Source organism: Dromaius novaehollandiae, chromosome 4, assembly GCF_036370855.1.
Source record: "Dromaius novaehollandiae isolate bDroNov1 chromosome 4, bDroNov1.hap1, whole genome shotgun sequence".
NCBI lineage: Eukaryota > Metazoa > Chordata > Aves > Casuariiformes > Dromaiidae > Dromaius > Dromaius novaehollandiae.
Window position 1 is genome coordinate 78,788,873 of NC_088101.1, and position 20,612 is coordinate 78,809,484.

The 20,612-nt window shown below is 54.5% G+C and overlaps 1 protein-coding gene across 1 annotated transcript in view; it reads right to left on the reverse strand.

The window, feature by feature from the left end:
* The window catches only part of NAT8L (N-acetyltransferase 8 like), a 28,727-nt gene extending 17,730 nt beyond the window's left edge, over nt 1–10,997 (reverse strand). Inside the window, exons 1-2 of the mRNA XM_064511526.1 lie at nt 10,142–10,997; nt 8,793–8,957 (exon numbers count right to left, since the gene is read on the reverse strand). Of these exons, the coding sequence (XP_064367596.1) occupies nt 8,793–8,957; nt 10,142–10,475 (499 nt within the window). The 5' untranslated portion in view covers nt 10,476–10,997. The remainder of the gene's footprint in view (nt 1–8,792; nt 8,958–10,141) is intronic.
* Nucleotides 10,998–20,612: the final 9,615 nt, after the last annotated feature.

Below are 20,612 nucleotides of genomic sequence, written 5' to 3' on the forward strand. Positions count from 1 at the left end.
CAGTTTTTCCGTTTGGATAAATCCTAAAAGCAGTACACAAGTTTTAAGTGACAGAAATATTACTTGCAAGTTATCATTTCCAGCAGTATACACTGATGCGAGACTAATGCATTATATTTTTCTATTAACTCTCACGCTGTTGCAAACCCCATTTTCAATAGCAATATCCCACGCAGCTATTTAAAAATACATGTGTAATACATTTATTCTGTTATCTATATAAAAAACACAACTTTTTTTTTTTAATTCACAGAATCACATTTCAAAACACAACCCCAGCTTGCCATGAAGCTGTAGGAGTTCCAGGTCAAAATTGTAGAATTACCCGGTGAGAAATGACACTTGCAATTCTTGAATGAAACATCTGTCAAACAGTTATGGAAGATGATAATGACTAATATAGTATATGCTTGCATAAATAGTTAATGGATTGCTAGGGTTCACTAGGTCAGTAGAGTGCTTAAAAGCTTGGGTCAAAGCCATCTGTTACAGATGCTGTGGCTTATACCTGTCTGTAACTAGACTGTTATCAACTATTTCTGATGCACCCTTAATAAAAAAGCCAGGCTGAGGCCTCATGGGGATTCTAGTTTGCCCTTATCAGGAAAGTCTGATTATCACTGCTGGTTACAAATAATAGATTTGCGAGTAAAAGCTATGAGACACGCTGCTATCTTTGGATTTGCTTTAAGACTGCTTTCATTAGCTACTTGCTAGGAAAAAAAAAAATTCCTCAGCTTCCTATGGGGGGATTAAACCTAAAACACGCTTTGAAGCTGCCCGTTTCATTGACGCAGAGAGCAGCAACAAAGGGCCGCGCATCCGCCGGCTCGCGGCAGGGCCGGCTCGGCTGCAGCGACGCGGGCGCATCAGGCATGTCACTGTTTGTAACAGGTCTGCAGCGCTGCATTAAAAAAATAAGCGCACAAGCTGTGCAATGCTCCTGTCCAGCTCGGTAAGCGCCCAGCGGGCAGGGCTTTCCGGCAGGAGCGGGCAAGCTCCCTCCAGCCGGTGCCGATTTTAAGCTGCAGCCTCAGACTAGGCACTAAACATCACTGCAGCTCCTTTTAGAGGGGGCAGTTCCCCTCCGAGGTACTCTGATACAGTGCGCCTGAATAAAAACGTAAGTTGAATCAAATACACTGATTTTTCAAAATCTGTTTTAAATTGGGAGAAATTTTGGAAGATAAATCTTGAAAACTAGGCCATGTATCCAGGCTATCACAATTTTTTTTTCCCAAAAATATTCAGAGGCCTTAAGATGCAGATCGATACCAACCGTTAATTTCTAAAGTCTTTGGGTACTGAAGTGTGCACTCTGCGGGGAACCAGCTCTAACCACTGAAGCTTTGGAAAAATCCTAAGTGGTGAAATACCTCTGGCGCGTGGGAGTAAGATTTGCAGCTCACGCTCTTAAAGTCAAGATGCAGTGTCAGAGGGGGCGCAAAGCTTTGTACTTCTGCAAATCTTGCCACAATTTAGATACCTAAGATGAAGCCCAAGTTCAGATTATTTTGAAAATTCTAACCCAAAACAGGCTTTTGGGTAATTTTTTAATCTTTGCCATTACCAAGAAAGCAGCTGACAGAAGGAAGAAAAACCAAACGCCCTTTAAAAGATGCATTAATTTGCATTTAAACTTCAGGAGAAAATCCCACATTCCTTCTTAGGGTTTATTCACAGACTGTCAGGAGAAAATGGACACAAGCATACCGTCAGAAAGCATCCAGCACAGGAGAAAACGTTAAAAAAAAATTACTCAAAGCCAGATCAAAGCAGAATGCCTGATGCTCCTGCCATTTTAGAGTTGATAAGGCCCTGCATTGCTTGTGTTTGCAGGTCTTGAGAAATTAACTGTGTCTAAAAAAACTACTGTGTAAATGGAACATCAGTGTATTACTTCTTGTATCGCAGATTACTTAATAGCACTTGCATGCACCGGGGTTATTTAAAACTCTAATACCTGCATGCAGAGCTTGCTGCTCTTTCCGAAGCATCCTATCTATCCAGTCACGGCTACTAATTTAAATACTGCTGCATTAACTGACAATCATGTCAATTATAGACTGCCTTTAGAGTCAGTTTTTGACTACGTGGAAAAAATAGGCTACATTACTCTGCAGAATTTACTATAACATGCGTTTTAATCTAATTTTCACGTGGCAACATGCCAAAGTTAGTGGATCAGAAGCGCAATCTATTTCTGGCTTATGGATGTGCACACTTAGGCAGGGGCTCGTGCGTGTGCGCATATTCCAGGGATAAATAAAGGCAGCTGCAGCAGCCTGCAACTGAACGGCTTTATCCCATTTGCGCACAGGACGCCGTCCCGAAGAAGCGCCAGGGGACTGGGCTCTGGGAGGATGACGTGGAGGGTCTGGTCTGGTCCCCTGCGAGCGCGGCCCCGAGCGCTGGGTGCCCATGGCCATGCACACCCTGGGGCCAGCGCTGGTGGGACCAGGACCGAGCAGGCTCTGCAGGCGGAAGAGGCTCATCTGCAAACGAAACAGGCCGGCCACCCAACAGGCCCAAACTGTATCCAAGGAGGTGGGTTTTGGGAGAGGGAACCCAACCTTAAAGACACTTCACAGGATTCAAAGGAAAAAATGTATCTATTTTGGTCAATCCCTAAGGATGGGCAGAACACATGCTTAACTCCTGGCAACAGAGGAACTCTTTTTCCTAAAGATTCCCAACAAATTCGACTCAGTACAGACACTGAACATGAAGAGATGCTGGGAACTGCTAAGCAGCAGTATCACCAATCGCCCATCTGATACGAGGCCAGTGTTTGACATATTTTCAGAATTCTTATTAAATATACTTTCCACTATAGATTAAAACGGAGGTTAAAACTCTAATCCTAGCCTTGCAGGAACTCCCTGATCCGCAGAGCTCATTGCCTGAGGCAGCTTCCCTCAACCGCAGAGGTGCCACCATGGGAGATGTCTGCAGGAAGGCCCTTGGCTGCCCAAGAAAGAGACCTATCGCCGACTCCCAGCACCGGTGGAGAACGCCGCCGCGACTCAAGGGGCTGATAAGGTCACAGCCTCTCCTCTGGGCTTTCTGCCTCACAGAGCCAACCCCAAGCCCCACGCTGGGCTCCTCATCTCCTCATGCAGCAGGTGAGGAGACACAAGCATGAAAAAACGGGATTCACGACAGCCAGCTCAGGCGTTTGGCAGGCCCCCGAGGTCGGCGCGCTGCCGAAGCCAACAAGAAATGCTTGGTAGATGCCTCAGATTCCTGCTGCCTCTCGGGCACCAACAACCTGGGCAGGGCCTGGGAAAACACATTCCTCCACGGGCAAGCAGCAGCCCCGAGCTCTCCCTCTCCCGGAGGCAGGTAACTAAGCCCTCTCTTTGCAGAGCAAGCAAGAGCAGCTCTATTCTCCCAAAACAATGTTATCAGCGGCAGCCTCGTTCCCCCTTATCTGGCAGCTCAGCTGCCTGCGCCTTACCCAGAATGTGGAAGAACTGGGCTCCGTCGCCTCCCCCCTCCGCCGCAGGGGATTCAAGCCCACCCCGTGCCCCTCCCTACGTCGTGGAGCACCAAGGCCGGCAGACCAACCTGAGCCAAACCCTGATCCGTGCTGGGAGCTAAGAACCAGGCTCCTCGATTTGACCAAGAGCTCTAACTTGCCTCGAGCCAACGCGCCAACAGCTCGCTTGGACACGCTGCTCAAGAGGAGCTTTGCAGGGAGCTAACGCTGATGAGCTCCATTTTGGGGAGAAACCCTCTCCTCTTGCAAAGGCATGGCAGAGTATAGCTGCTAGCAAAGCATGTGGAGCTCTCAGCCATGACACAGAAAACCAAGGTCTCCTCCTAGGGTGGCCCCTGGATTTTACCTATTCCAGGCACTCCCTATGCCAGCTCGGTATCCCCAAAACAACTAGGTGCCATGCACACCCAAAGCATGCCCAGGGTGAAGCAGGGCTGTTGACACAAGAGGTGCCCCAAGGGTTTGCCAGCAGCTGAGCAAGGTTGGTAGGTATCACACAATTTCACATCCATCTTCTTTCGCACCTGAGTTCAACTCCTCCAATGTAACCTCTGTTCCAGCGCCATAAAACCACTGATCCAAGAGCTGATAAGCACGACTCACCAAAATGCTTGCTCTTTACCTAAACAGATGTCCCACCAACGGTGAGAAATAAAGAGCACCTCAACAGGAACGAACAGTGCTGATCTCATCCTGACCAGCCGACTCTGACCTCACCTCAACTGATGTCGTTCTGGAAGACAAACCTGATCCCGAAATCTCTGCCAAGAATGAAATGGCGCAGGACATCCCTCTCATAGGCTCAGCTCAGAAAAACACACCCGGTTGCCCAAGAGCAGAAGGAATTGAATCCTCATGTGTTGTCCTTCTCTAGCCCCTCTTGCTTAGGATACAGTCCCATCCCAGGGCGCTTGGGACACTGATGCCACCTCTGCATCTGCATCCTCCCATGGTGGGGGACAAAGGGCAGCAGGACGGGAAAGCTCTGCTCATCACCAGTCTGGACGAGGAGGGTTGAGGCACACCTCCTCCCTGTTCAACACCCCCAGAGCCCTCCCTGATGGAGGCATCGAGCTCGCAGTCTCCCTGTCTCCTGCTGCCAAATGGAGCATCGCTCTTCACTGTGGCGCTGCTGATGCCTGTCCTTGCCCTGCTGCATCAGCTCCACTGACCCGGCTCACACAAACTGGCATGAATGACCGATTTTCTTCGGTGAAAGAAGACACTATTTCAGCCCAAATTTGTCATAATTTTATGAGGAAAACTACTTAACTAAAGCAAACCTTTCTTAACCCTCAAAATACAGCTGTTTCTGCAGAGTCCTGTGCAGGTCTTACTACACGCCTGCTTGACATGGTGGTGCTACCTGGAGAGGAGGAAAGCCTGATAGTCAGGATAAGTTTTAAGCTTCCAGGGAAGGCCACTGAGACAGCCACGAGGTGCCACGAACTGCAACGACATGGATGCACCTCTAGCAAGGGCACCCAGCCAAAGGATGCAGAGACAGTTGCGTGAAAGAGCATCCTAAACCACCAAAGGACCTGCTAGAGTTTGTCAGCCAAAGCCCTAACTCTGCCGATTTTGGAGAGCAACAGTTTCATATTGGGAGCAAGGAGCTCCATTTTCCAACAGTTCTCCAGTTGAGACCTCAACCGCGGAAGAATCACTCTGATCTCCAAGCCACGGCAAAAATATAGCAAGCAACCAACTGCGACAGACGCTTGAGGAGACACTGCAAAATTGATTAGTCATCAAAATCATCAGACCATAAAAGACGCTCCAGCTGTGCTACTCTTATTTGTGTGGAGAAATGCAAGAGGCTGGGCTCTATTTAAAATTAATTTCTTCTTCTTATTTTTGTTTACTAGAATCTAAGTGACTCTGGTTGACAATTAAGCCTATTATCCAATTCCTTTCTTTTCAACTGCCCCAGTGCCTTTTTTGTTGTCTTTGAAGGGAGGAAAAAAAAACAACCCAAACCAGGAAATTTCCAGCAAGTGCTATTTTTAAATGAGAGATAATTTTACACATAGCTCAAGAAGGTGTTTTAACCATTCAGTCTTGTGTTTTAAGCCCTTAGTCAAGCACAGAACTCAATACATAGATAATTCCTTTGAAATCAGCAGCAATTTCAAGGCAATCCACTGTACACAAGCTTACAGCCAAATGCTAGCCAAAGCATCCTGCCAGATCCTTGCCGTAAGGGTAAGGGGGCAGGAGAAAACAAAGATTTGATTGCACTTCTGCAAAATCACTGTCAGCACCTATATTCAGCTCATACAAAACCCAGCAGAGGAAATTTACAATAATAACCAACTGAGACCAGCAGTTCAGAAAAACTGCAAAAGAAAAGAAAAAATTTAATACAGCGTTAAGAGCACAAGGAATTGCTAAATACTAATACTAATCATTAAGCTTGGCAATTACTACAGAAAGCATCTATCAAAAGTCACAGAGCAGCAACCAAAGTGTGGGCTTCCCGTACCCGCCATGGTGGCGGCGATTTCCGAGCAAACCAAGAGAGTCAAGGGAGCCAAATCCCGCTGCAAACCATGTCCTTTTGGTCACTGTTTTTAAAGCCATCTGCAGTCTGCAGAGGTGCTTTGCCAAAACTACCGAAAATGATCCATTTCAGCAGTTAAAATATTTTTTCATCAACTTCTGCCTTACCAGCGGCTGTTTGCTGTTGCACAAGGGACAGTGCAAAGCATCCGAAACCTTGGGACCATGTTGCAGCTCTGCCTTTGCATTTGTCACCATAAAAACCAGCGAGTCTTAAACCCACCACAGAAACACTCCCTTCTATCTTCCATGTTAAAAAATATTCAGGCACGTAAACGAGGACTCTCCAATGGAGGGCTCCAGTGGAGCCAGAGACAAGGTGACCAGCACCTTCCCCGAGCAGATGGAGGAGAAGGCCAAGACCTGCTGTCGAGGTGCACTACGCTACACCCCACTCAGCCGCTTTGGCCTCCCCCTCTTGCCTGGCCTTCTCCAGACGTACTCACAAGCCTCTCCAGCCTGGGGGCAGAGCAGGAATATCTACCTGAGAAGGACAAGAGACTTAAACCTGGTTTTAAGCAAAGTCATTACCACTGCCTTAACTACAGAGGCGCTAGCAATGCCCCTACAGCACTGCAGATGACGCGCCACACTGGCGATTTCTTCCCTAGGGTCTAACGGAGAGCGTTACCCCGGTACCTTGGCTGGAGCGATGTGCATGACTCCAGAGGATGAGCCCTTCTCGCCCCTGCGGCGACCTGCGGCACCCACGCATTAGCTGGTGAGCTCTGGGATAGGCGACAGCCCGGGGCAGAGGCCGCTCCGGTGCCCTGTCCCTCCGTTGGGCAGGGACAACCGAGCTGGCGTTTTGCTGGTCGTTCTCAATACGTTAAAAGGGATGATGCAAGTTTTAAACCTCAAGAGCACCCAAAACTCAAAGCTCTTCCAAGCAGACTATATTTATAGTGGTGTCTTATAAGGAAGAGACCTGAAACCTGTATTTTGGGGGGAAACGGGAGCAAAATACTGCATTCAAGCCTCCCGCAAAGCTACACCAAGCAGCACCACACACTTTCACGCCAAATGGACAGACACTGCACAAACTCACCTAACTATGACTCTAGCCAACTTGCTTTACACTACCACCACCAAGAACCTTTAACAAATACCAACGATCCCATAAATCTGCTTTTCACAGCATGGCACAAACCTAATTACATACGATTAAACTCCGTCAAAAATTAAAGCCCACACACTTACTGCAAAGTTGAAATCAGCCCTTCAAGGCATCAAATAAAAGCAACGCGATGCTTTCAAGTCATGGTGTCGACGCAACTGGACTGGATCACGTTGCTGACCTTAAACAAAGTGAGGGCATTCCTCGCTCTTCTTTTGAAGGCATTTTCTTGACTTTCTACAAACAGTAGTGTTATAAACATGGCCACTTTGATCCCTGCCCTCAAGTCTGGCCATACAAATCATAAACCTTAATGAAAGGCGCAGCTCAAACACCTATGAAGCCCACGTTAAGCGTTCTTCTGCTGGAGCTCCCGATTGCTCTCTCCAGGACAGTGCACTGACTAACCTCACTGCGGAGGGCCGTGATGTTTTTCAGATGTTTTGCTACGAGCTCTTTTTTGTGGCAACAGCTTTAATGAAGTTTGAGTTTTTAATGATGTGCAAGCTACACACAAGTCGCACATCGGCTGGTTTTTACAAAACCAGACACCAAGTTCAATGCAACATCTGCATACGACGGGATAAGGTCTGCATGAGACCGGCACTAAGATGGGAAACGAGATCTGAAGAAAGCACTTAAGACGTGTTGAGATTTTTATTACAGGATGATCGTAATTTTAGAAGAGCTTAAAACTGCACAGCAGAAAAGGAAACTTTGCGGTTACAGTATTTCCTATTCTATTCTCTCCGATTCATGCTGTAAGCGACCAAGGAGAGACTCCTACAAGGAGGTCCGTCACGCTCGGGCAACAGCAATGATTCAGGGAAATCATGGTCATGTGGAAAAACAAAGAGTAGCTACTCCAAGAAAGCAGGAATAACTAACACGAGTTACCGGCCATTACCTCTGCTCGCCCAGCTTGTACGGAGCCACCACAAATAACGACCCTCGAAGTCAGGCGATTTCAAGCGACCCCCCAAATATCCCCTTGTGCTGGCTCTCATCGCCACCCCAGATGGAAACATCACCTTCCCAGCTTGCCAAATCCTGCAAGAGCATTTTTTTAATAATCACGTAGGAGACCTTTTGCAGCTTGACAGGCAGATATTAGCGTTGGGTGTTATACTTACACAACGCGCATGCATGCGTGTCAGACGCGGACGAAGGCGCACGGCGTCAGAGGAGGCGGCAGCCCCTTACGTACCTGGCCTGCGCCTCTTCCAAGGCGCCTGCATTGAGGGAGGGTCTTCTCAACGCGCACGGGCAAAACGCATGCGACAACTAAACCGGCTTCGCCTGGGCGTTTGGGCTATGCCGCCCTTCGCCCCCACGCCGAGAGCCAGCGCCAGGCGCCAAGGAACGGGACGCTCAGGAGACGAGGGACGCAGCCAGACCGCCGTGCCCCCCCGGGCGCCTGAGGTCTCCCTGGGCTGAGCACCCGTCTTAAAAAAAATGCAAAAAAAAAGGCAAAAAAATGCAAAAGAAAGGGGGAAAAAAAGAAAAGGTGGGCTTGGGGTGGTCCCAGAGCCACGCTTGGAGCTGGCTCGATGCTGGCGAGAGGGGCGAAAGCAAGCGCGGGGGACGGCGCCCGCGGGGCCGCGCGCTCACCTGGCGGTTTCATGTAATACTGCTCGATGTCGGACATGTCCGTGCGCAGCGCGCAGTCGAGATAGTGGAGGATAACTTTCCTGCTGAAGTAGTACCTCATGCCCATCAGCACGACGGGCAAGCAGCAGGTCAGCAGGAAGGACCTGGTCACCACAAAGCACATCACTATGGAGATAAGGAAGAGAAATAAACGACACCTGTCAGAAAAGAGAATTTAGTGTTGATTTCGGAACGCAAACTCATCAGAAAGAATAAATTTAAGAGAAAAAGCACACACAAAATGCACGTTTGCAGTACGTCTGCGTGAGCGATGCGACTGATGGTTTCGAGGCCGAGCGTTTTAAGCGCTTGGGCAGCCCCGGCCGCGCAGCCCCGCGCGGGGACGGCACCCCGGGCCCACGCTCGCCCCACGCTGCGGCATGGCTCTGGGCCTCGGCGGGTACCGCGCACAGCCAGGGCGCCCCGGCCCCCCGAAACCCCCACCGCCTTGGGGGGGGGGGGGGGGGAGCCCCTCTGCTCGGGGCCAGGCACGCTGTGGTGGGCTACCGGGACCCCGAAACCGGGGTGCCCCGCGTCACCTGCAGGGCTCCCCCCGCCACACGGGCCCCTGCCAGCATGGGGGGCAGCAGGGTGACCTGCCCCCCTGCCTGCCGGGGGGGGACATTTGCAAGGGGGGCACCCATCATGTGCAACGGGGGAGGGGGCGGAAGGCACACCATTCGCAAGGGGGGGGGGCAAGGCGCACTATTTGCAAAGCGGGGGGCACACCGCTTGCAATGGGGGGGCAAGGCACACTATTTGCCGTGGGGGGGCACCTCGCGGAGGTTATTCCGGGCATGCCCCGGGGGCCCCCCCGGCGGCGTGGGGGGGGGGGGGGGGTCGCGCTCCGCACGGGGGCCCGGCCGTCTCCAGGCAACGCCGGAACGCGGCGGCCCCGCGCGCCCCCCCCCCCCCCGTGCGCGCGCCCGGGGCAGCGCGGGGGCGGCGCAGAGCGCGGGGCGAGCCGCGCACCGCTCCCCGCCGCCTCCCCCCGCCGCCCCGGCCGGGGAGAGCTGGAAAAACGACTGTGCCCGACCCCCACCCGCACCGCCCCCGCGCAACCTACGCGAGGAGCCCCCCCGCCACACACACACACACACACCACCCCCCCGCCCTAAAACGCGCGCGGCCCCACCCCCGCTGCAGCCGCCGCAGCGCTGCGGCTCCGCGGCCGCCCGCGCCGGGCGATGCTGCGGCGGCGGCGGCTGCTGCTGCTGCAGCGCGGGGCTGGCTCGCAGCCCTGCCGCCCCCCGCGCCGTTCCCGGCGGGGGGAGCCGCGACCCCTCCCCCCAAACGGAGCCTGTACTCACCCGCCAGGAGCCCGTAGAGCAGCTGGGTGAGGGGCTGCTGCTTTAACCCCCGGAACGCCGTGTTAGGGATCCTTTCCATGATACCTTCGTAAAATATGCGGCGCACCACCTCTTGCTCGGAAGGGTGAAATTCGCGTATGTAAACGTTGTCTTTCCTGAGCTCCTCTTTCGCGGCGCTCAGAGGCGGCGCGGGGGAGGGAGGTGAGCCCGACAAGGAGGGCCACATCTGGGAGGAAGAAACAATGATCGTATCTTTTTTGGATCCTGGCATCGATTCATGGTCCTCCGCCACAATCTTAGTCTCACAAACCATCTTGGGAGACAAACAATGCATGCAAACCGGCCGCCGGAGGAAGAGGAGGGAAGGAAAAAAAAAAAAAGGGGGGGGGAGGAAAAAAAAGGGGGGAGGGGGAGCGGGGCTTGCAGCAGGGCCGGAGACCCGCCAGGCAGCGGCGGCGGGGGCGGCTCAGGGGCGCGGAGCGGCGGGGTCGGCGGGGAAGGGAGAAAGGAGCTGCGCTGCATTTTGGAGAGGCATTTATAGTGCGGCGGGGCCGCCGCGCCGGGCGCGGGTCCCCGGGGCCCTAGCGCCGCCCGCATTGGTGCGCGGGGTCACATGTGCGCGCGCGCCGCCGCCCCCCGCGCTGCTGCGGGGGCCGCTGCGCGGGCGCGGGGGCCGCCTGCCGCCGCCTGCGCGCGCGGGGCTTATCGTCCCCCCGGTATCGTTCGTCGCTTCTTAGCGCGAGCGCCCCGCGCCCTTCTGGAACAATCGCCGCGGCCCCCTGCGCGGGGCGGCGCGGAGCCGGGCCGTCCCGCCGCGCTGCGGCGCGGGCTGCTCCGTAGTGAGTCATGCCGCGCTGCGCAGCGGCCCCGCCGCCGGCGCGGAGGGGCAGCGCCGTCCCCGTCCCCGTCCCCGTCCCCGTCCCCCCCCCGCGCCGTGCGCTCCTGCAAGGGAATGTGGTGCCGCAGGGCTGCGCGCCCCCGCGCAGAGGCTGCTCCCGGCGCGGCCCCGCCGCCCTCCGCGCCCGGCAACTTCTGCCGCCGCCGCGGCACCCGGGAGGCTGCGGCCTCGCCCGCTGCAGCCGGGGCGCCGCGACCCCCCAACCGCCCCGGACCCCCTGCGTGCGGCCGGGCGGTGCATCCCGCTGCGGCGTGCAGCCCCCTGCGAGGCTCGTCGGTGCATCCCCCTCGGGGTGCATCCCCCCTCGGGGTGCGTCCCCCTGCGAGGCTCGTCTGTGCACTCCCCGTCAGGTGCATCCCCCTCCGGGTGCATCCCCCCTCGGGGTGCATCTCCCTGCAAGGCTCATCGGTGCATCCCCCTCCGGGTGCATCCCCCCTCGGGGTGCGTCCCCCTGCAAGGCTCGTCTGTGCACCCCCCTGCGGGTCCATCCCCCTGAGGGGTTCATCTGTGCACCCCCCTGCGGGGTGCATCCCTGCCTCCCCCTGCACGCTGCTCCCGTGCATCCCCTGGCAAAGTTCGCCTGTGCCTCCCCCTGCAAGCTGCATCCCTGCCGCCGGCCTCCCCCTGCGAGGTGGCACCCACGCATCGCCCAGCCGCGCACCCCCCTGCGAGGTGCACCCCCCTCCAGGGTGGCAGCCGTGCGTCCCCTCCTGCGAGGTGCATCCGTCCCTCGGTGGCTGCAGCTGATGCTGCTCCCTCCTGCAGCGTGTGCAGGTGCAGGGTACCGGCTTGCCCAGCCTGCTGCGCTTGTGGGGCATGCTTTGGTCCTCAGGAGGATGAGCACTGCCTGGATCTTTGCTTCAAGCAGGGGGAAAAAAAAGTGTGATTTCATTGTTTCATTTTTCTTTAAAAAAAAAAAAAAAAAGAGCCCCAGCTCCCAAAGTCCCAGGCTGCGCCAACCGGGCGCCTGCAGAGATGGCACCACCAAGAGGGATCGATTCATGGAGGCAGCAACTTCTCTTGGCTCCGGAGCGGGGTCTCCTGGAGGCAGGCGCTGTCTCGGGGCGGGGGGGACGTGGGGCAGACCCCGGCCCTGCAGCGGCGGGAGCCCCTCGGACACCCGCGCTCGGCCGGCCCGCAGCACCCCGCGGCCCCAGGCTCCCCGCGGCGAGGCGGCGCGTGGGAAGAGAGATCCAGAGCAGCGTCTGCCTTTGGGTTATAAAAGCTTCGGGCCAAAGATTGGCGGTTGCTGTTTTAAAGGCATGATTAAAAATAACGCTCTGTTCCCATACGCCTGGGTTAAGCGGGCATTTATTTTTGCTTGATATTTTCTAGTCGGATGCGTTGCTTCCTGGTGAAATAACCACTTTAATAAAAATGGCCAATTCCCTTAAAAAACTACCACCCGGGCTAGAAGTCGAGGCCCCGCTGGTGCTGCCGGCAGCGCCGAGGGCACGTGCCCGGGCCGAGCGAGGGCTGCACTGAAATCAGTCGCAAAAGCCAGCCGACTTCGCGGGCGGCCGATTTGGGCCCCCGGAATAAAAAGGATATTGTTAAGAGCAGGTTTTGGCGAGCCAACTGCTCTGCCAGGAGCTCTAAGCGCACAGTTGTCATCCCGAGTCACGAAGCGCTTCTCTCTCGGTTTACTTCTGCTCCCGCAGGACCGGAGGGAAAGTCTCCCAGATGCCATGACCGGCCGCTGAACCTCACGGATGCAACTCATTTAATTAAGATGGACATTTTAGAAGTTTTGAGTTTCATGCGGACGCTCGCAGCAGCCCTGGCTGCTCGGGGCGGGAGGAGAGGGAGCTGGCGGAGCCGCGCGCGCGGCCGGGAGCAGCCCGGGAACAGCCGGGGTCGGCCGTGCGAGCCTGAGCACTGAGGAACCTCCAGTGTTTCCATCGGAAACCTAGTACTGGCTTTGCCTTCGGCAGGTCTGCTTTAGGCTGGCTTCGCCTTTGATGAACATGAGCCTCCTTCCTTCCCAGGAACCATCTTTGGCGCCGGGGAGTTACTGCCGTTTGCTTGTCTTAAGAAGAAGCCGTCCGATGCCGAGCGGAGTTACTCCTTCCCCTCCAGGGATGGTCTCTCCCTGCTCTCGCTCTGAAATTTTGCCTCTTATCCAAATGTGGGATTCAAACGAGTGAAAACAAAATATTTTCTTCCAACCAGATTTTGCTGTAACTCTTGGAGCAGCGAAACTAAAGCATGATGTGCATCCAAACGAAGCATTTTATGCAAACAATTTGGACTGGGCAATTACTCTTGAAGAACATTTATACTTAAGGAGCATCAAACACCAGGGTAGTCCCTTTATAAGCATCTCTTGACCATTGCTAGCCGCCCGTGGGGCGTTAGGAGAGAGGTCCTGCCGGCCCAGGCACGCGCGCGCCCGCGACGCCGGCTCTGTCTTTCTTCCACGAAAGCTGCAGGGAGCCATAATCCCATTGCTCATCAGGGGCTACATCAATCAACTTCAGCAATTAACTAGTTGACAGCAAAAATTGCCCCAGGTTACATTAATGCAGTGGTTCCCAACGTCTCTGTGCAGCCTGGTGAGGCCGTCTGGCAGCGACAGCTTTCGCCCGGATCCTTTATAACAGCTCTATCGGCAAGCGATGAAGGAGTGCATCGAGATAGAAAGCCCTTGCTCTTAATTCGAACGGAAATCTTTTCCCCAGCATTGCTGACCTGCTGCACTGCCCTCAGGGTTTCCGCAAATTCGGTCGTTTTAATGTTTTTCCTGCCGGCCACGGACGCGCGCAGCCTCCTGGCCGGAGCACCGCGGGTCGCTCCCGCCGCTCCCGTGCGCCTGTCGGGAGAAGCCCGTGGGTTAGCAAGCAAAAAGGAGAAGCCTCTTGATTGCCTGTAGATGTGCATATGAATGCACATAATGCATAAATATCTTCCTAAAGCGGGGTTAATTAGCATCCCGAGAGTCGCTCTCTGCTGCGCTCCCTCTGACTGCAACAGCTCTGCAGCAGCAGTTGCTCCTGGGGACACTTATTTCCCGCCGAGCGCGCGTTCCTGGCCTGGTTCCTGATGTCCAGACCGTGCAGCCGAGGAGCCCAAACCCTTTGCCAGGAGCCGGTGGCGGCACGGGGGCCCCCGCGCCCCGCGAGCGCTTTGCGGGAGCTGCACGCGGCTCCCAGCCCTGCCCCGCGCCGCAGCACGGCACACACACAGCAAGTCGCTAAAAACCGGACGCGCCGGGGTGTTTCCAGCTCGTGCAGCTCGGTGGAGCGGTCCCCGCGGGGCAGAGGGAGCAGGCGCCGGGCGGCACGGGCGGCTGCCGGGTAGCTCCTGCGCCTGAGCGCGCCGGTCCCCGCTGCACCCGTAGTTAGCGGAGAAAAGCAGGCGCTTTTGGACCTCATCCGGAAGGGGATCTCCAAACTAGACCAGATGAATCACATGCTGGAAGTGGTTGATTTTGCCTGCAAACGGACTCCAGGGCGACCAGCTTGGATGAAGAAGCCTCCACTGGAGATATCTGCAGCTGAATCTCACCCTAGGGCTTTTTTGTCTGAACGAATGTTTTGGATCATGAATAAAATACTAAGGCTTCTGAAACGGCACACATTCTCAGAGCTGTTTTTAACCTTTTTCTGAACGGTCATTTCAGAACACGCATGCACATCTTACGTATCGTAACATCTAGATCACAGCGATGTTAAAATGTGAGCCGTGTGCCAGATCTATCCAGCTGTTATTGCAGGGTTTATCTAGGGCACCTGGATGCAACAGCGAGGAACGCTTTCAAATAAGGAGAGGTTCTGTGGAGATTTAACACACCTTCAATTACCGCATGGTATTTCCCGGCAGAAACTGCAATGCTTGGGGACACTGCGATGCCTGCCTTCCAGTTAAGGTAATTGTTACAAGGGAGGGGAACCGCCAGACAGGCAGAAAAGTCCCAGTGGGGAAAAGAGACAAACATATTTTTGTAGAAAGGAGGGAGAAAATAGATGCCAAACAAACCAAAGGTGGGGAAAAAAGGCAGTGAGGTAAAGGGCTCTCATCCCCAAATGAGCTCCATAGTCAAAAGGCAGGAAAAGCTGCAAAAAGTTTTTGCTCTGCAAAGAACGTGCTGCACATCAGCTCGCGGAGGGTCTCCCCTCCTCTGCTGCCGGAGGACAGGCCCGCTGGATCAGGACGTGATCACACACAGTTATTCCTGTGAATCACATTCAGATCTGATGGGGGGATGAGGATTCCCAGTTTTGCTAGGACAGACAGCTGGAGCAGCTTAACTCTGCAGTCTGCTGTGAAACCCGCTTTGGTTTTCTTTGTGTGCGCTGCTCTGGTTTTGCTGGAAATAAGGCAAGTGTGGGTCATTTCTTCATAAGCCAAGAACAGTGGGGTTCTCATTTTCAGGACAGCCTGAAAATGAAGAAAGCATTTGCTGCCACCATCACTTGAAGAGACCCAGTATTTAATAGCCCAGAAAAGCTCCTTGCTTTAGAGGTGCAATGCTCATGAACGAGAGCAGCGCTCCTGTAGCAATTCCCCATTTCCTGGACCAAAGCTGAAAGCTCTCTGAAGAAGGACATGCTTTGCAGATCTGTCATGTGGCAATTAGGTTCTTGGAGCTTAGTTAATAGAAAGCAATATTAAGGTTTCCATTGGGCCCCTGCAAAGCAGATTGCTAGGGTCGAAGAGCTGCTTGCGTTAGCTCCAGTCTCTGCTCTCCCCCATGGTGAAGTCCATAGGTGTCACCTGGACCTCCCTGCTTGAGCAGGGCAGTGTCGGACAATGCAGTTATAGGTAAGGAAGGTCATCGGAGTGCGTCCCGAGTGAGGCTTTCATCCCTAAAACATCCAAGCGGAAAAGCTTGGGATCCGAGTGCTGGTCAGGTCCTACAGGCTGGTGGCAGCACCCAGGGAGAACAAGCCCGGGAGCTGCCAGGCCCAGCCGGTGGTGTGGGCCTGCAGGGAGCACGGAGGAGCGTGGGTTGTCGCTGCGGTGTTGCGGAGGAGCAGGAAACGTGGAAAACCCAGGCAAGTGCATCTGAAACCACTGCAGACGTCGGCTTGTGTCACCTGGACTGGAGCCGTGAGGAGGAGACAGGGCCGAGGTGAGCACGGGGCGCGTGCCTGGGCAGACGACGCTTGGCGTTACGTGGTAGACGCTGTTATCTGCTCAGCACAGCACGGTTCCCACCAACACAGGCCCTGCTCCAGCGGGATTTACAGCCTGAAGACTGCAGGCACCAGAAATCGGTGTGGTGGGCATCTTCAGACAGCACGAGAACGTGACCCTGGTGAAAATGAGCCAGTTGCGAGAGTCGCAGCATTATCCCATCTCTTATCCCATCCAGCCGGGGAAAAAAGGAGGTTTGCACGTCTTGAAGGTCTCCAGATTTGTGCTGGTCTAGGCCGAGGATGAACTCATGCCAACCTGGGACAACGGCGAGCAGCTCCGTGGCAGACGGGCAGCGGGGATCTCACCTGCGGCCGGAGGTGCCTCCGAGGAGGAGGAGAGCTGGGCGAGCCGTCCCCCGTCCTCGTTGCCCGTCTCGCCGTGGGCTGTTCGCTGGCGTGGCCGGCAGCCTCCCGGGCGCCCTGCGAGCTCCTGCCCGGCGTACGGGCGGACGAGCGGGGTCTGTCCGGCGCCGTGCAGCGATGCGCAGGGGACGGGAGAAAGCGAACGCGCGCAGACCTCCAGTGGCACCGCCGAGTACTGCACAGCGCTCCCGCCATCGCCTTCTGCCACCGAGACCTTCGCAGGGCCTCGCTTCCCCTCCGCAGGTGCAAGCGGGGAACGGGAGCCTGTGCACAAAAGGAGAGGGCTGGGGGTGAGCGAAGAGAGAGGAAAGCTTCTCCTTTTGCATGGAGTTCGCCCCGCGTGAGGCCACCCTGGCACAGCACTCAGCGCTTTGAGCTTTGCCCACGCTGACTTCTGGGGTTGGCCGCCTGCAGAGGCGGTGCCCAGAGCCTGCCGCTTGTTCAGGCGGCCCTGGTCACTCCAGTGCTCGGAAATGCAGGTTCCCGCTGCCAGCCCTCCCTGGGCTTTGCAGCGCTGCAGCTCAGGCGCAGAGGAGATGTGCAGGGATTTCATTTCCCAAACTTGCTGTGTCTGTTGGGAAAACAGAAGCCTTGAATGCAACCGATTTCCCTGAAGTGAGGACCTAAAGCCACCGTACGCTGACATGTGTGACCATACATGTTATTACATATGACAAGGGACCAACTCTCAGGAATCCTCAGGGGAAAATATACTAAAGTGCCTGAAAAGCTCTGGCTTAGGGACTATTGCAGTATATTATATATTATATCACATTATATATTCTATCCATATTATCCATACTATTATATTATTATCCATATTTTTATACCCATATTATATATTCTGTCCATAGGGCAAGGCATGCACGTTGCCCGCACGCCCCGGGAAGCAGGCAGGCGGAGAGGCAGCCGTGCAGTCTGCCTCCCCCTCTCTGAAACCCACGCAGGTTTTCCAGCATGATCCTCCCTCCGGCTAGTCTGCTGGAGACAGGCGCAAGGCTAAAACTCCTCATCTTCCCGCGATCGCACTGAAAGCGTTCTAATAACCAGCACTTTCTCACACACCTCTGTTATAAATATCCCTGTAAGAAATGGTTATTCATTTACTAGGTAGCGCTCTCCGTGCCAGTCTGCTGCTCCCGGAAAAAAAAATGCTGGCAATACAAAACCCTGATTTTTTGCTGATGATTCCCTGGGCTTGACAATGGCCAGGGATTAGATGGGATGGCTTTTCTTTTCCGACTCCTTTCTGCTACTTCAGAAATCCTGATTTCTCCTTAGCATAGTTTCTCAGCCCCACTCTCCTGCTTTCTTGCACGGTTTCCTCTGCCTGCCACCACAGCCGGCAGTGCCGCGGTGCCCATCTCCTCAGTTTCTGTTTTTAGGAAGAGTTCCCAAATTCCGGCTCCTAAAAGCACCTGTGAACGTGGCAGCCGGCAGCGGCCGCGCGCAGGCACGTCAGCCAGGAGACTGCGCAGGACCACGCGGGGCAGAACGGCCTGGGCCAGGGCCCGAGCCCACCTTCCGAGGAGGCACTCTGTGGGGCGCGGATAAACGGGTTTTATAAGGGAAAACCTGCGAGCAGTGCTGAATGCAGAAGCGAAGATCAGAGGCTCTGAGTCGAAGGCTTAGCGCTTAATTTCGGCGTGCCCAAGCGAAGATTGGATGCCGGTAAGAAAGCCCTCCTTGCTGCTGCCGCCCCTCCACCCCGCGGTGCTCCCCGGGGGACTGCTGCCGGCCGCTGCGAAACTCAATTTCTGCATCAGCAGCAGCACTCTGTGCTGTCAGTAATTGCTTTGCCAGATGACCGGTTCCTCGTCGCTGCCAGGGCGTTCGGAGGCCGGAGCGGGCTGATCTGCACGGGGCGGCACCGTGCCCGGCGCCCGGGACCCTGCTGCCCTATGTAGGTGTAAAGCTTTTGGGCCCCCCGCGCTAACTGGCTGCGTTCGGCTGGTGCGGCGGTGACCTCGCATCTTCCCAGCTGCGACTTCCAACCTGGGCTTTCCATCCACGCGTTTTTCTTCCTGCTTGCATTGCAGGGCCGTGGGAAGGAGCAGGGCCTGGCCCCACGCGAAAAGGTAACACGCAGGAACAGCTCGCACAAAGCGCTTCTCTCCAAGCAGCCCGCAAACAGGAGAGGAAGCGGCAGATCCATCCCCGGGCTCCCGCTCCCTGGCAGAAAAACCTGCCCTCGGATTCAGAGCTGGACGGCGGCGGCGCGTGGGCTGTGTCCGGCGGGCCCGCGCGGCGGCAGGTAGCACTGCACGCTGATCACCCCGTGCTATTTGCAGCTCATCTCCAGAAAATAGCTCGCTTCCCCCAGCGTGACTGGCTCTCTGCCGCGGGGAGCAAGCTCAGCAATTTACCGGAGGGATTCTGCTTCTTATTTTAGACTCCTGTTTTGGCCTTCTTTTTCTTTTCAAATGTGCAAGTTAATCCCTTTTACTTGCTCTGCGAACTAGCTGCCGCGGCTGCAACGTCACACGGCCGGCGGGGGACAGCAGGATCTTGGCTTTCTGGGCTCTAGTAGGGAGATTTATTTGCTCCACATCCCCATTCCCTCCAAGCCCTTCTGTTCTCCTCACCTGGCCCTAATGTAGTTCCTTTAAATCGGACAAGAAAAGATGCTCTGAGCTAAGCAGCTGCTTTCTTCACCTCTAAACATCGCCATCTCTTTAACGGCAGCAGAGAAGATGAATTGGCAAATCTGGATTTTTGGCACGTGTGATCCAGGATGGCAGCGGAGACGTTGCTGGGCCTGTCTGACTGGGCAGAGACTGGACACGAGTGAAAACTACAGATTATATCGCTGTCTTGCAGTCCGCTCCATCTCTGCATCGCTCATTACAAATGCCCCTCACCAAGACCACGTTTTGCCTTGAGATCTGCCCTGTATCTGCCATCTGCAGAAAACCGGTCATCACAAAACCCGTGTATCAGCATCTGCTCGTCATCTCAGTTTCAGGGGGCAGGGGAGGAATGACAGGCTGCGGTCATGCGAGTCTCCTCTCAGTTGCTTCCGTACATCAGCATGCTGCTACAACCAACCCCGGATACATCTGTTATTCCTATAATGCCAACTATGTATCATCTTGACTCATTTTCTATTAGATCCAGCTGTTCTGGCTGATATGCTATTGACCTTTTCAGCTAGTTCAGCACTTGGCTACTAGAGGGTCATTAGATGCAGGCTTGACACAGTCTCAGCACTTGCATCTATTTTGCTGGGGTGAGCAGGGATTTAATCCACCTGTTTCAAGCAGGAGCACCTTGGACGATCAGTTGGTCCTTGCTCACTAGCATGAGGTCCCCGCCGTGTCTGCAGACTTCAGGCAGCGCCAATAAATCAGTCTGGCCCTGAAGTTTCAGTGAATTGTGTAATCTGGAAAGCATAATTTAGTGGCTTACACCCGGACGCTTAGGAACCGCAGGTTCAAATCCCAGCAGGACCAGGTCCTGACTTTAGGTTTTTTAGGTCAAAGGAGATGCCATAGTGATGCATTTGTTACAAATACCTCCTAAATATCATGTAGCAGCCCTGATCCTGGGGGAAACATGCTCAAGGCTTGGGGAAGGGGAAAGGATTGAATGGCAGAGCGAGTGACCGATACATACATAAATGAAATAAAGGAGATGGGAAGTGAGCAGAGAATAAAATGTTGGGATGCTAAATTTTGTAGAGTGGCCTGTTCCTGCAGGCAATGATTTCTCCAAGTAGCATTATCTTTTAGTTTTGCCCATCTGTTTCTCAGTATTCAGCCCCTAAAATAGAATCTCTGGTTGAGATTGGGTCAGAAGGCTTCCTTTACCAAGTAGGGAACAAGTATTCCCAGACCATTTCTTATCAAAGTTCATCTCATCCATCTTTAAAAACCTCCAGGAATGAGGAATCTGCAGCTTCCTTCAGTAATTTAATCTCCAATTTAATTGTTTGGTGTTTAAATCTCCTTTTAGGTACTCCTAACGTCTAACCAAAGTTGCCTTTGCTGCATATTACTCCAATTACCTCCTGTCCTCCATCCCGGAGCTGAGGGACAGCTTACCAGCTCTCACTTTATAACAACCTTTT